Here is a 14,536-nt window from a genome sequence, read left to right on the forward strand (position 1 = left end):
TATTAATATTACGATCATTTATTTATATAGTGTGATCACATTTTATGGTACTATAGAACTGAACTTACCTCGATGAAGAACACAAAAACAATAAAACAAATTATGAGAAGGACCAGTTCGTCTGACCTTACAATATCACGGAGTTGAGGTATTGGAGACAATAAGTGCAGTCACTTGTGATCACTAAAATGGGCAAAGCAGGTGCAGGCCAACAATGGGCTATAATCCCAGGATATATGGAACATCTGATCAGTGTAACTGCAAAGTCGTTTGAAACTCATCAGTGTCCTCCATAGTATAGGAGCAGGGGGAAAACCTTGGAGACAGATGGGGAAGAGGGGGCAAGGGAGAATGATCGCCTTATGTCATTGGCAGACCAAAGTTTCATCGGTAGTAGGCAACAAAACGGAGATGAGAGATGCAGGAACATGGGCAGCATTGTAGAGGGCAATGTAAATGAGAACCATCACGTTCAATGGTGTCCTGACAAAAATAGGTAGTCAGGCAGTGACTGGCAGTATTACAGTAAGGAACGTCTGCCTGGCAGACACATTGATAACAGTCTGACGTTTGTGACAAGTTTGGTGAATGAACGGACAGTTAGGAAGGGGTTACAATAGTCTAGAGGGGAGCAGATAGCGGACAGAGGCTGATTCTGCATTCAGCCTACGGAGGTATGAGAGGAATCAGCCTACAGTAATAGGCAGAAAAGTGCACAACGCAAACTGACCATGAAGAGAATCAGCCCCTATATGGATAATGATTCATTAATATTACGATGGTGTCACTAGTGAGGTAAGGGAGATATGTGCGAGGTGCTGGTGGTGAAGAAAGCATTTTTATAAAGAACTATAGGAGTAATTGTATATAATCATAACACACTAGTTTGTGTGTTATCAGCCTGACTGCAGGATGACAGCACTGTGGTAAGCTGCGGCCTCAGGTGCTTGTCCGAGCGTCTGGAACGGCTTGCCAGCCACATAGTGTTGGTTTTGGAGATCGAGCCAGGCAGTAATAATTAATGATTATATATAACTTATAACATCCAATGAAAAAAAGGTGAGAAAGGGATACACACACAGGCGCTCAGACGTGATAAATCACGTTTGAGACGCATAAGAATAACACTATGGAGACTGACATCTGATCTAAGCGATGTATAACTTTGGTTATATTTTATGAATAATACATATGCCATTATTAGCGCCCGTGTCCATTTCCCAGCATTTTTGTTGAGACCCACCGCATCTTTATTATAATTTAACTTATAACAGCCAGTTTATAACACCAGTCTTTTACTTAGACCCAGATTTCCTGACAAACATATTTAGTACAAACTTGAGGTTTATTTTACCGAATAAATAAAATCATTTTTTTGTACCTAGCTGTAAACTGGTGAGCGGAACAGTGTACTGTCCCACAAAGTCATTGCGTGACGAGCTGTCATAATCCTCCACCAAAAATCGCACCACAGCGAGGGCAGGCACATCGATTTCAAACTCATAATGCTCATTCCACACTGGGTTAAACCCTGAAAACAGAGGGTAACAAACAATTAAAGAACTTGTGGGAAGTGTCTGCTCTCAAATAAACATACAACACAGACATACCCAATAAAGTGATAAAACAAGTGCATTATTAAACATTATTTAGCACAATGCTTCATACACAGTGTTTATCAGAATATGCCATGACACAGGATCAATGCAGAAGTAACATCACAAAAAATACACTGGGAGCAGTAATCTACAAAAGTGTTCTGTATTTCCCTAATATTATTATTATTATCAATCTTATACAGTATGGCGCCACCAAGTGGCTGTAGCACAGTACAAAGAAAAATACATTGGTATGAAGAAATCGTACAATATAACAAACAATACACAGGGAGCAATAAACAGTGAGATAATAATATACAACTAAGTGGTAGTAAATAACAGTAACGATAATAAAATGAATAGTCACAGTAACTTTCCTGGGCTGGTTTTCTGGTGAAAACATTACAAGTCACTAAAAGAAATGATATGACAGATATGGAACACTGTCATAGCTTATTAGTAGTGCGATGATTCTTACTCAGACGTGAGTTCCGTCTGCGCTAACTCTGCAAATATTTAATGAGAGAGAGAGAATGCTGGAAGGCGCAGGAGGTAGGAGGGAAGCCTGTCCGTGATGGAAAGTCATATCGGCAAATGTTCCAAACAAACAACAAATATTATACTGCACCAGCTCAAATGAACAAGCTTTGTAGAAAAACAAAAAACACTCATATAGCAATGTATATCACCAGTGAGTAATGCAAGACAACACCCTGATTGGAAACTATCTAATTAATTATATTTATCACCTGTGGTTGTCAGACGTGACATGGATCTGCTAGCACTGGCAATATGTGAGGTCTATTTAGCATTGAGGAATGTGAATCTGCATCCCTTACCTCGGGTACCATCTGCAATGTTCTCCCTTCCCTCTTTACTGTGATCACAGAGCTCAGACTACTTTAGCACACGAGTACTTTAGCATAAACAGAAGACCAAATTTCACTTTATTTATTTATTGATGAACGCTCCTTATTGCAGCCTTTTATCATAAATAAGATATTGCTTTTACATTCACAGATGGGTGGAAAACACAGGGACACTTGGACATGTCAGATTTATGGAATTGTACTAATGTAACTTCATTTCAGTTTAATAGCAATGCTGCCACTACAGATACAATTAATACATTTCATCATGGCACTACCCATCAACCATCTTTCTTTTGCGGATGCAAGATATCAATTCTGCTGTAAATATAAGTCTGGATGCAAAGCGAAGGTTTCTAGATCAGTGTTTCCCAACTACAGTTCCCAGTGACCCTTAACCAGTGGCTTCACTGGGGTAGGTGGCACCCAGAGCGGCAAGTAAAAGACCTGCACGTGCCTTTGACGCGAATGGTCAAAAAGAGGGTGTAACCGCATGGTGAGGGGGAGTGACCTTGTTTAATTACTCGGGGGGGGGGGGTGCCCAGAACCCCCAGAGATGCCAGCTCCTCAGTGACCGGGAGCCGGGTGCTGCGCAATATCATCCCAGTACAGCATCCGACTTCCGGTCACTGAGGAACCAGCATTTGGTGTCACCCCCTTGAAGGATGACACCTAGTGTAGTGTCGCTACTGCCCTTACCAGTGCATATTTTACAGATCTCCTCAGTATCATAAGTGAAATAATCAGCACCACCCTATGGATCTTTTAAAATGTGTCAGCCAGTAACAAATACACCTGTGCACCAACTAGGAGATGTAGAAAACATGCACTGTTAGGGGTCCTCAAGACCTGCATTTGGGAAACTCAGTTTTAGATGATATGTTCAGCTCTGGTCACATAGTTTGAGGGGCCGATCTAGGGGAGCCTTCTGCAGGAAAAAAAATACATGGACAACTCACACTGAAGTTTACAGGTAGGTCATTATACAGGAGGCCTCACAAGATGGTATATTGCACCGATAAAAGAGTACAAGCTTCACCCCTTCACCCGTCCCCTATGTTTCCTGGGATGTGGAGAATTGGGGAGGTATCAAACATATTTGGGGGGGGGGGGGGGGGGGCGGGGGTGAATTACCCTGTAGCAAAACCTTTCTGTAAAGAAACAAAGGCTTCAGCAAAGACAACACATTTCATCTGTGGTTGATGATCACCTTCTCTTGGCTAAAACTACACTTGCATTTGTCATTCTACGAAATGAACATAAATATAGATAATATTCTCACTTTGATGGAAGATTAAATGCCCCAATTTGTTTTGTGTGGGACCTTTAGTGACTCCTGTCCTTGTTGGAGTTTTATTTACAGGCTGGAATTGTCGGCCTCTCATTATGGCTCATCGGGATGCCGGGCGCCGGTCTCCCGGCGTCGGGGAAATGTCAGGCGTCTACATCTAGACGCCCGGCATTTCACCCTCGCTGGGATATGATAGTAGGGAAGCCGGCTGCCGGCTTCCCGATTGTATACCATCTATGTGTTCCATATACATTTACGAGTATGTATCATCTGTGTTTTTAAGTATGCATCCGAGATAAAACAGAAACCTGTTATCTAGTTGAAGCCATAAGTAAGATGAAATGTTCCTTACCCGCATCTCATTGCGCTAACAGTGATAAACTGAGATAAAGTTTTTAACCATGTTGATAACTGAAAAAGAACAATAATTCACCCCAGCACATAGAAAGTGAGAACTCCCATAACTACACTCGCATTCGGAGAAATCATCCTTATTTTTACATTTATTTAAAAAGGTGCTTTCATTTGGTATGTAACTTTTAGGAAGTTACTGATCACTGGCATGAAGCACCGTGTACACAGGATAACCTTAGTGGGGCGTCTAGGGGGAGAGACACATACATGTGGCTTTCTCAATAGAGGTGTTAATTGTTACATAATAAGGTCAACATGTATTTTTCCCATTGTTCACTAAAGATATATTCTGATAATATATATGTTAATGTATTTTCTTTCTCTAGTGCAAAGTTTATTCAATTAATATAGCAGATAGATGAACGCTCTTGGAAAAGTGTAATTTTTACATTTCTTACCATTGTTCTCAATGACTTTCGTTTGCTTCTTATCATTGTCCCGTGCCACGCCAAATATCTCCAGCGTGACAAATGGGTCCACTATGGAACTCTTCTTCTTGTTCAGTTTAGGGAGCTGCTGTCCAGAGATCACCTGGATATTGATCAAGACGGCACATTAATCCCTTTGTATAAAGAACTTCAGGACTAGAGGTATTAAAAAGTACTGCAGAGTTTTGTAGTCTAGGTGAGAAATGAATGTCTACCCGATAAACCTTCAATTGTTTTTTACGTTGCGGTAATTAATGGGCACCCAATGTTGCAATTCAATTGCTTTGGGCGCCCATTAATTATTGTGATCTTCGTAGGTAATTTGACCGATTTAGCTGCATAAAACGGCGAAACCCATTTAAAGTCCAGGTTAGGGCGCCCAAAACCAGGATTTATCGCATATTTCTGCTCACCTCCGCAGGTGGGGGCAGTCTTACGCTGCTAACACAATATCAGTAAAACATACACAGTATGTTTGTATATGCTCCCACCATAAAGGCTGATAAAAGAAAAATAATCGGATAGAAATCATTTAAATCCTCAGCCTGCTGTGTATGCAGACATTGGACAACTGTTCCTTGGAGTCCATCTGGGGGATGCCTTACATATGGGTTATGTGTAGCGATAGGTGGAGTCGGACACTAACTAATTGAAAACCAGTTCCCACCACCTATATAACCCCTCCCTAACCACCGTAAGCTCAGTCTAATATATCTAAGAACTGACAAAACCAGAAACCAACAATTATCCAGTATTAAAAAAACAAACAAGGGAGGGATCCTTGCATCCCCCAGATGGACTCCAAGAAAGACATTTTAAGGTAAATAAAAATCGTATGTCCTTTATCATCCATATGGGGGATGCCTTACATATGATATACCAAAGCAAGCCAATTAATGGGGGGGGGGGGGCGGGAGCGTCAGAACCGACCACTTTAAGAATTTTCCACCCAACACTAGCATCTCTTGCGCCGAATGTATGGAATCGGTAACATCTTGTGAAAGTGTGTACGGATGACCAGGTAGCTGCCTTGCAGAGCTGCTCAACCGAGGCACCATGCTGTACAGCCCAAGAAGCTTTGACAGCACAAGTCGAATCAGCCCGAATTGAGGCTGGAACAGTCATACTCAAGGACAAATATGCCTGTCTAATAGCAGAAGTGACCTATCTAGTGATGGACATTTTTGAGGCAGGCCAGCCTCTTTTTGGTGCATCAATCAACACCAACAAGGAATCCATATGCCTCAAGGACGTAGTAGGGTCCAAGTAGATGCGTAACGCACGTACCACATCCAACAGTGCTAAGGAAGACACCTCCTGAGTTACTGAATCCTGGCGAAAAGCTGGAAGGACACTAGGTTCATGTGGAAAGTTGACACTACCTTTGGTAGAAAAGAAGGTTTAGTGCGTAACACTACCCTATCCTCATGAAAAATGATAAGCAGAGTTTTACAGGAAAGCACTGCTAATTCAGAAACCCTTCTGGCCGATGCAATGGCCAAAAGATAACGTCATTCTACAGAGTCCAAAGGCACAAATGGTGAATTTAGTTGTGGAGGCTCTCCAAAAGGCAAGTCTGAAGGAGGAACATAAGGAGGCTGAATGTGAAGAACCCCCTGCAAGAAGGTCTGAACTTCTAGAATGATAGCCAATTTCCTCTGAAACAGGATCGTTGGAGCCGGAATCTGTCCTTTAAGAGAGGACAATTTCAGACCCTTGACCAGCCTGTCCTGCAAAAAAGACAACAGACGAGACACTTGGAACTTTTCTGGTTTGAACTTGTGTTGTTCACACCAAGAAATGTATATCTTCCATATCTTATGATAGATTTCGGAAGTAACTGGCTTACGAGTCTGTATCATGGTTTTCACCACAGACTCTGAAAACCCTTTGGCCCTCAGAATCCTGGATTCAAGAACCATGCCATCAGAGCCAAGTGAGGCAAATTGGGGTGACGCATGGACCATGAAGCAACAGGTCTGGACGCAGAGGTAGACGATACAGAACATCTGCCAGCATGCCCTGAAGAGCTGCATACAAATGACGACGTGGCCAGTATTGAGCTATGAGAATAACCGGACGGGCTACCTGTTGAATCCTCTGAATTACCCTTGGTAACATTACCAGTGGAGGAAAGATGTATGGCAGCTGAAGCCCCCAAGGTGCTGTCATTGCATCCACCAGAACTGCTTGAGGATCCCAAGACCGAGATCCGTACCTTGGAAGCTTCTTGTATAAAGCCATCAAATCTATATCTGGAGATCCCCATCTGGCTACTATTTCCGCTAACACCTCTCTGGTGTAATTCCCATTTTCCTTGGTGCACACTGTGGCAACTTAAAATGTCCGCCTCCCAGTTGTCCACCCCTGGAATGTAAATTGCTGAAATAGCCAAAACCCAATTTTCTGCCCAATGAAGGATGTGAGAAACCTCCCTCATTGCGAGCAAGCTGTGTGTGCCACCCTGCTTGTTGATGTAAGCAACTGCTGTCATTGTCTGATTGTATCCGTTCAGGTAAATTCTTTAGACACCCCTGAGCCTGAATCCGTGCATAACAAATTTCCCTTAATTCCAATATAATGATAGGCAGAACGGTCTCTTAGACAAACCAAAGCCCTTGCTTGCGTCTGTCCAGAACCACTGCCCCCCAGCCTGTAAGGCTGGCATCTGTGGTGACAATGGTCCAGCCTTTTACTGACAATTGGCAAAGCCTTGTTCAAATTTGCCTCCTTCAGCCACTATTGAAGAGACCTCCGTGTCTGAGGTGAAAATCTGAACATCTGCTTGTTTAATCGAGGGTCCGATTTTACCCATCGACGAATCAATTGGTTCTGTAGAAGTTGAGCGTGAAATCTGGCAAAAGGAAGTGCTTAGAATGAAGCTACAATTTTTCCCAATACCTGCGTGGCTCTTAGAACAGAGATATATGACCTCTCAAAAATGATCCTTATTCTGGATTTCAGATCCTGAATATTTGCCTGAGGAAGAATACTTTGTGACACTGGGTGTCAAAGAGTAACCCCAAAAATACCATTCTCTTGGTTGAAATTAAATTTTATTTGGGAAAATTGATGATCCAGCTGAATCTCTGGAGCATGTCTATAGTAACCTGAAGGTGTTGTTGTAATAAAGCTATCGAGGGAGCTCTTAGCAACAAATCGTCCAGTTAAGCCAACACATTTATCCCTCCTCTCATGAGAAGAGATATCATGTGTGCCATTACCTTTGTAAATACTCTGTGGGCGGTGGCCAAACTGAAAGGTAGAGCCTGAAACTGAAATTGCTGATGCCCTACTGCAAACCTTAGAAGATGCTGATGACCCTTCCATATAGGAATATGGAGATAGGCATCACTGATATCTATGGAGGCCAGAAAAACTTCTTCCTCCATAGAACAAATTACTGACCTTATCAATTCCATCTAATATCTCTCAAAGTAAAGATAAGCATTTAACCCCTTGAGAGTGAGAACAGGTCGGAATGACTAGTCTGGTTTGTCTACTAGAAAAAGATTGGAGTAAAACCCCATTCCTTCCTCTAGTACTGGAACCGGAATAATTACTCTGGAGCCTGAAAGTGCAGAAATTGCCTGTAAAAGAGCTGTCTTTCTGCAACCATCCACTGGGAGAGGAGTGGAAAAGAATGTTTTTGGAACAGGACCTTCCAGATTCAAAATGTATCCTCTGGTGATTATTCAACTTACCCAAGAATCCAGATTGGAATGGATCCAATCCTCCTGGAACCTGAGTAAGCGACCTCCCACTAGAGGATGGGACCCTCTCCTGGTGGCTTAGCAGGTTGACTGGTGTTGGGACCACCCTGTCCCCTAAAGGTCCCCTTCCGGGCACTCCCATATGAACCACAAAAGACCTGAAATCTTCCCTTACCTTCATACCGAAATCAACGAATCCTAGGAGTCTTTGTTTTAGGTGTATTTACAGGCAGAAAATGACTTTTTCCTCCTGTGACCTGAGAAATAATATCAGATAATTCTGGCCCAAACAAAGAACTTCCTTCAAAAGGTAATGCCTCTAAGGCATGTTTCAATTCTATGTCTGCCTTCCATGTTTTAAGCCACAGCAAACACCTTGTGGAAACAGCTAAGGTAGAGCTATGAGACTGTTGGCCTCATTCAGAGGCGGTCGGAGGATGCAAGCAGTCGCTCAGAAACTGGGTGGCCACTTGCATCCTGACCGCCCGCCTCTGTTTCGGTCGTTAGGCTGTGGGTTAACACCCACAGCTCTAACGACCGCTCAGGTGATGGTCGCGATGGTCAGAGACCATCGCGACCATCGGGGCTTACGACGAGACCCTAGGGTAGGGTCTCCCTTGTCGTAAGCCCTGGAGAGCTTCTGGCTCCATGGGAATGCCCCCGTTTGGGCTGCCACCCCCCCGACCCCCCTTCCAAACGGGGCGAGCTGTCAATCAACATCGACAGCTCACCCCCTTTGGATCGAGACCCGCTACGACCAGCGCTGTCGGTTGTAGCGGGTCTCACGCATGCTCTGTGGGGGGCCATCGACCCGGTCCGAGCGCATCGGCGCTAACGACCGGGTCTGAATGACCCCCTGTATCTGAACAGTATTTAACAGAGCATCACCTATATAGGTAAGGGCTTCTGAAATCTGATCAGCTAAGGAGTTAGCTTCAGATTCCTCCCCTGATTGAAAACCAGTAACCATCTGATTTATCCATGGACCGATGGCCTTAACTACCCAGGCACTGGCCAGAATTGGCCGCAGCAATACCCCTGACAAGGTGAATAAAGATTTAAGCACCGGCTCACTCTTTCTATCCATATGATCTTTAAGAGTTACCGACTGAGAAGTGGGGATAACCGTATTCTTAACCAAAATAGGAGCATCCAGCATAGGAGGAACTTCCCATTGTTTGGTATCCTTTACAGCATAGGGTTAAAGACTCTTATACTTCTTAGGAATATGGAATCTTGAATTAGGTTTTAATCAGACTTTAATATTTCTTCAAAATGAGAAAACTCTGGAAAAATCTAAACATATTTCTTCTTACGTTTAAAGAAAGAAACTGCACTAGTCTCTGGCATAGCTGCCTCCTATAACTGCAGAGTTTCTCTTACAGAATCTATCAGTAGAGAAACTCCTGAATGTGACTGGGAATCAACCTCCCAATTTGAGGTGTCTTCCCAGTCAATCCAATTCCCCCTCTTCCCGAGAAGAAGCCGAGGCCTCTTCTCCTGGAAAAACTGTAGAGGAATGTGACAGCTTTTTAGCAGCTGTGGTTCCTGCAGACGATGCCAATTTATAGATTTTGCCATCTAAGTGAGACATCGCCCCATATTTTGGGTCCATTTGGGCTCCACTGAGGGATCAGCCAAAAATGCTTGCTCACAGGATCTCACATAATTATCCTGAAAATGACGTAGTTCACCTATGGCATCTGCCCTAGATCTAGCCCAATCAGGCATCAGAGACTGTTCCGCCGAACCTCCTGATAATGAAACCTCCTGTGAACAACTTGCACAGAGTGACACATGGTCTGTACCTTTTGGCAATTTTTTTACTCACATTTTGTACAATTATATACCGCAACTTGCTTCTTAGACCCCCTGTCTGATTTATCCATACTGAGGAAGAAAAGTCAATTCACCAGATAGCTACCTAAATTCTAAAAGAAGAAGAGTAGCTCAGAATGAATATAAAAGACAGAGGTAAATGAAGACACCTATTCACCCATCTGTTTAAATGCAAATAAACAAAACTGGTCTAAGACCCATCTTATGCAATAAACCGAAAGGTAAATAAACAAGGATATATATATATATATATATATATATATACACCCCTGAAAGTTATTGCCTGACTATCAATGATAACATTGCAGTAACTATGCTTATAACAATAAGCCAAAGTCACCAGGTTAACTACACATAGTACAAATCCTGGTTATACTGCTGTTTACTTGTTAAGCCTCCATTCCCCAGTGCCAGTCTCCACGGTCCTCATCTGCCTCCTTACAGCAGCCTTCAATCGTACTAATAAATATCTGGGGGAATGGAGGTGTGGCCGGCCGCAGTGTCTTGTTAATTCAGGACACCTGCAAATTCCACGGCATTCGCGGCCCACCTGAGGACGTTACTGATGCGCGACTCCACATGTAGCTGTCATATACTCACAAGTCCCCGAGCGCCTGCTGTCCTTGATGATGTCAACTGCCACCGGCACCTCAGCGCCGCTTCTATTCAGCCCGCAACCTTCTCCTGGTTGTGGTGGCACCTGACGACGTCACCTCTGTGCGCCTGCACGTGTCAGCGGTGTCTTGAAACAGGAACTAATCCCTCTCTCTCATAAAGCAATCACATGTTGCTGCTTCTGTAACCATCACAGAAGGTTTGAAACAGTGTTGTGCTAACCGCCCCTGGAGGTGCGAGACCAGCCTGCTCCATCGGACCATGAGTACTTCCAAGCCCTGGCCAATCTGCTCAAAAGCAGTGTGCCAGGTAGCAGTAATATGGCAACAAGATTGTCACTCTAGTTGTAAATCTTACCTTTTTGCCTGCGACCCCCTCAGCTGGGTGTCTGTTTGTCAAACAAAACCTTCTAATCTATATAACTCCCACTCTGTTAAGGTACGTACACACTAGGCGATCAGGAAAGACAGTACGATTACGACATTGTAATCGTACAATCGTTCCTGATCCCCTGTAGTGTCTGCACTGAACGATTAGTCGTTCAGTGCAGGCACTGTCCATCATTCCTGAACTGTCGTTGTCGTTATCAGCAGATTGTGCTGCATGTTCAGGCGATGGACAATGTCGAAAACGACCAGCGGGAATGTGCATGGCTGGTCGTTTCTGACATAAAAGTGCACGATTTGTGCACGATTACTGAGCGATTGCACGATTACGATGTCGTAGTCGTGCAGTCGCTCAGTAATATCGCCCAGTGTGTACGCACCTTTAGTGTTTGTCGCCTGTCTCCAGGGACTAAACGCTCAAATTTAAAACATAAAAGAAAATAAATAAAACCTAACTAAAAGCTAGGACCTATCTAGCTAGTGTCTTCTCCAAAGGCACTAAAAACAATACTGAGCTTACGGTGGTTAGGGAGGGGCTATATAGGGGGTGGGAGCCGGTTTTCAATTAGTGTCGGACTCCACCTATCACTACACATCAGCCATATGCAAGGCATCCCTAGGATGGATAATAAAGGAATATATTATATAATATATTCCTCTACAGTAGTCTGTGCCAGCATTCCCCTCACCAGTCATATGCCAGGCTGGGGAGATGGTGAACTTCCTCTGTACCCGAGCTTGCACTCCGGCTCACACAGCGGTCAATCACAAATCGCACAGTAATTCCCAAACCAACCAGCACCCATCAGTGGAGAATACCAGAGCCACTATTTATAAACCACTAATGAACTAGATGGTACAACAATTATTTAAACTGTTAACAATTTGGGAAGACACCACTTCCATTATTACACATCTGCTGCACGAATGATTTAGGAGGACATCAATACTTAACCATGATGCTGAGCTTTTTTGGAGTCCACCACTCTCCATCCTGAACAGACTTTGGATTGAACTTAGACTGACTGTATCTCAGGAAGGACGGTTTCAGTACATAGCCACAGAAGCCATTATCCCGGAACCTGCCCTGGTACACGTCCATCTCCACACAGGGGGACTGGAAATTCAAAGCCACTGAAAAATAACCACCATAATTTCAATTGTCTAGTGAAATATAGAAGTTTATTTAAATGAGAAAATCACAATAGGTGGAAGGGATTTGAAAATCTTGTAGTTACAAGGATTTCTAGAATCCTTCCTTCCCAAAATTACATAACTCCATAACTCAACTGCATCCCAAAGCATACAGTACATTACAAGGAATTTTAGAAATCCCCTATCAAAATATACATTAAACTAGTTAACAGAAACACTAGAAAAAACAAACAAAAACTTTACTTTATAATTTGTACTTTTAAAAACAGTAAGGTGAGTTTACCACCCCCACATAAATCCACACTGAGGTTGTCACAACACACAGTAAGAATGTGTATTTAATATATGTTCAGTGTTTTAAATGCATTTTATATGTGGCATTAATACAGAAACAAAGGATGTAAATGGCCCTAAAACTAGAAACCTCTACCCTAGTATTACCACACCCTGCTGTGTGTGTATTGTGTTGCTCTAGTGTTTTTACGAATGCTACTTGTCCCATTTCTTTATGTTTAGCACTGTAAAGTGCCTCATGAAGCCTACATAGACCTCCAAGCATTGTCGCCAGAACAGATAGGGCAAGGGAACGGCTCGCTCGCCCGTCATCCAAACACTTGAAAGGCGCCACTGTGGAGCCGCAGCTGTGGACGATCAGGGGCGAGGGTATTTAGGATGAGCAACCAAAATAAAAATATATAATGCCCCCCAACATAAAATCGTTCCGACGCTCCTGCCATTAAGTCATCAGTGGGGATGTGGCCGTAATCTATTTCCTAGCAGGAAGAACTAGAGGAACTGGTGTAAAGTGATAAACAAAAACAATTAAATTACTTAAATATGAGCATTTTAGCACAACTGACTAACATGACAAATAGATACAGTAGCTTCTGACCTAGCATGGCATCACAAAGTGTATATATCAGGCAACTCACGCCATGTGAGGAATTATATCCATGATACACAAATTCCAAATATTATAGTATATAAAACCAGACACATGAATAATAGGAGTGAGCATTAAATTCAGTGTAAATTACAGCAAATTTGTTTCACTTACAATTAAATTATAGTTTATATTTAAACCTTCAAATTTTTAATTTGAAGCTTGAATATAAGTTTTTTCTTGTTACCCGTATATTATTGTCACACATCCAGGCTGGTATTACCACACACAATGGGCCTAATACAGAGGTGCGCGCTACTGCAGCGATGTCTTTATGTAAATGCCGCAGCCGATGGGGTTAATACTGAGACATCCAGCAGCTGCAGCGCTAATCGGCTTCTATGCTTACTGACGCACTATCGGAGATTGTGTGGCAAGTGCAGTTTCTGCTTCTGAACGCACCCACCGGCGTTATTACAACTGCGACTTTGAACGTAGTCACTCACCACGACACGCCCGGCTCGCCACCCCTGTTACATCCTTGAATCACTCACTGAAATTGCATCTCTGCATGCAATTGGACCTGCGTCTTAGAGGGGTAACCATCAGGACTCGAACACATGTGCCGACTGAAAACATCAGCCACTTGAATGCGGCACTGACATTACATGCACCTCTTAATCACGCTCACTGTATCATGATGCACTAGTTGGAAAACACTGCTCTGGGAAATAATGAGTTAAATAAATATCTGTGCCCTCTCTCCCTGTAATGTCATTTCCTGTAGCCATTCACTGGATAAGACACAGAAACAAAAGCAATTGGTGTATGCACAGGAACAGCACCAGAAGGGCGCACCCACCTATTTGGCAGCCAACGTTCCACATGTTCACAGCGCTGTAGTTGGAGGAGTCGGTTCGCATGCCGTCAGGATAGACTCTGGTCAGCTGCCTTGTATTATGGCGAATAAAACTGTTTGCTTTTGGAGAAAGAAAATCACAATACAGCTCATCATAAATGTTATCTTGCAATCATGTCCTGAATATCAGGTTCCAATTCCCCAACATTCTCAACCTGGAGCACATTGAAAAACCATTATTAAAACCACAGCCCGGTAAAAAAACAGCAGTAAAAAACAATACACGGTGACTCACGATGAAGCAATGTTTGTAGCACAGGCTTTTATGGGAAGGTGGCAATGGGTGCCTCTACTTCTGTGTACAAAGTACAGCAGGGCAGGTCTGCAGTTAGCACAGAGGTCTGTGGCCAGAAAAGTAACACAGTGCGGATGGAAAAAGCAGATCTTATATTTTAAATCTGTATTTTATTTATTTTTTATAAAAAA

General features: G+C 43.1%; 1 protein-coding gene across 2 annotated transcripts in view; it reads right to left on the reverse strand.

The window, feature by feature from the left end:
• Positions 1-14,536, reverse strand: part of PLCD1 (phospholipase C delta 1) — a 158,920-nt gene that overhangs the window by 2,226 nt on the left and 142,158 nt on the right. For both annotated transcript variants that reach the window (XM_088446420.1, XM_088446419.1), the window contains exons 11-14: positions 14,054-14,170; positions 12,109-12,287; positions 4,571-4,703; positions 1,382-1,531 (exon numbers count right to left, since the gene is read on the reverse strand). In XM_088446420.1, coding sequence (XP_088302546.1) covers positions 1,382-1,531; positions 4,571-4,703; positions 12,109-12,287; positions 14,054-14,170 — 579 coding nt within the window. The remainder of the gene's footprint in view (positions 1-1,381; positions 1,532-4,570; positions 4,704-12,108; positions 12,288-14,053; positions 14,171-14,536) is intronic.

This window comes from Taudactylus pleione, unplaced genomic scaffold (genome assembly GCF_031769625.1).
Source record: "Taudactylus pleione unplaced genomic scaffold, aTauple2 ptg000398l, whole genome shotgun sequence".
Lineage (NCBI taxonomy): Eukaryota > Metazoa > Chordata > Amphibia > Anura > Myobatrachidae > Taudactylus > Taudactylus pleione.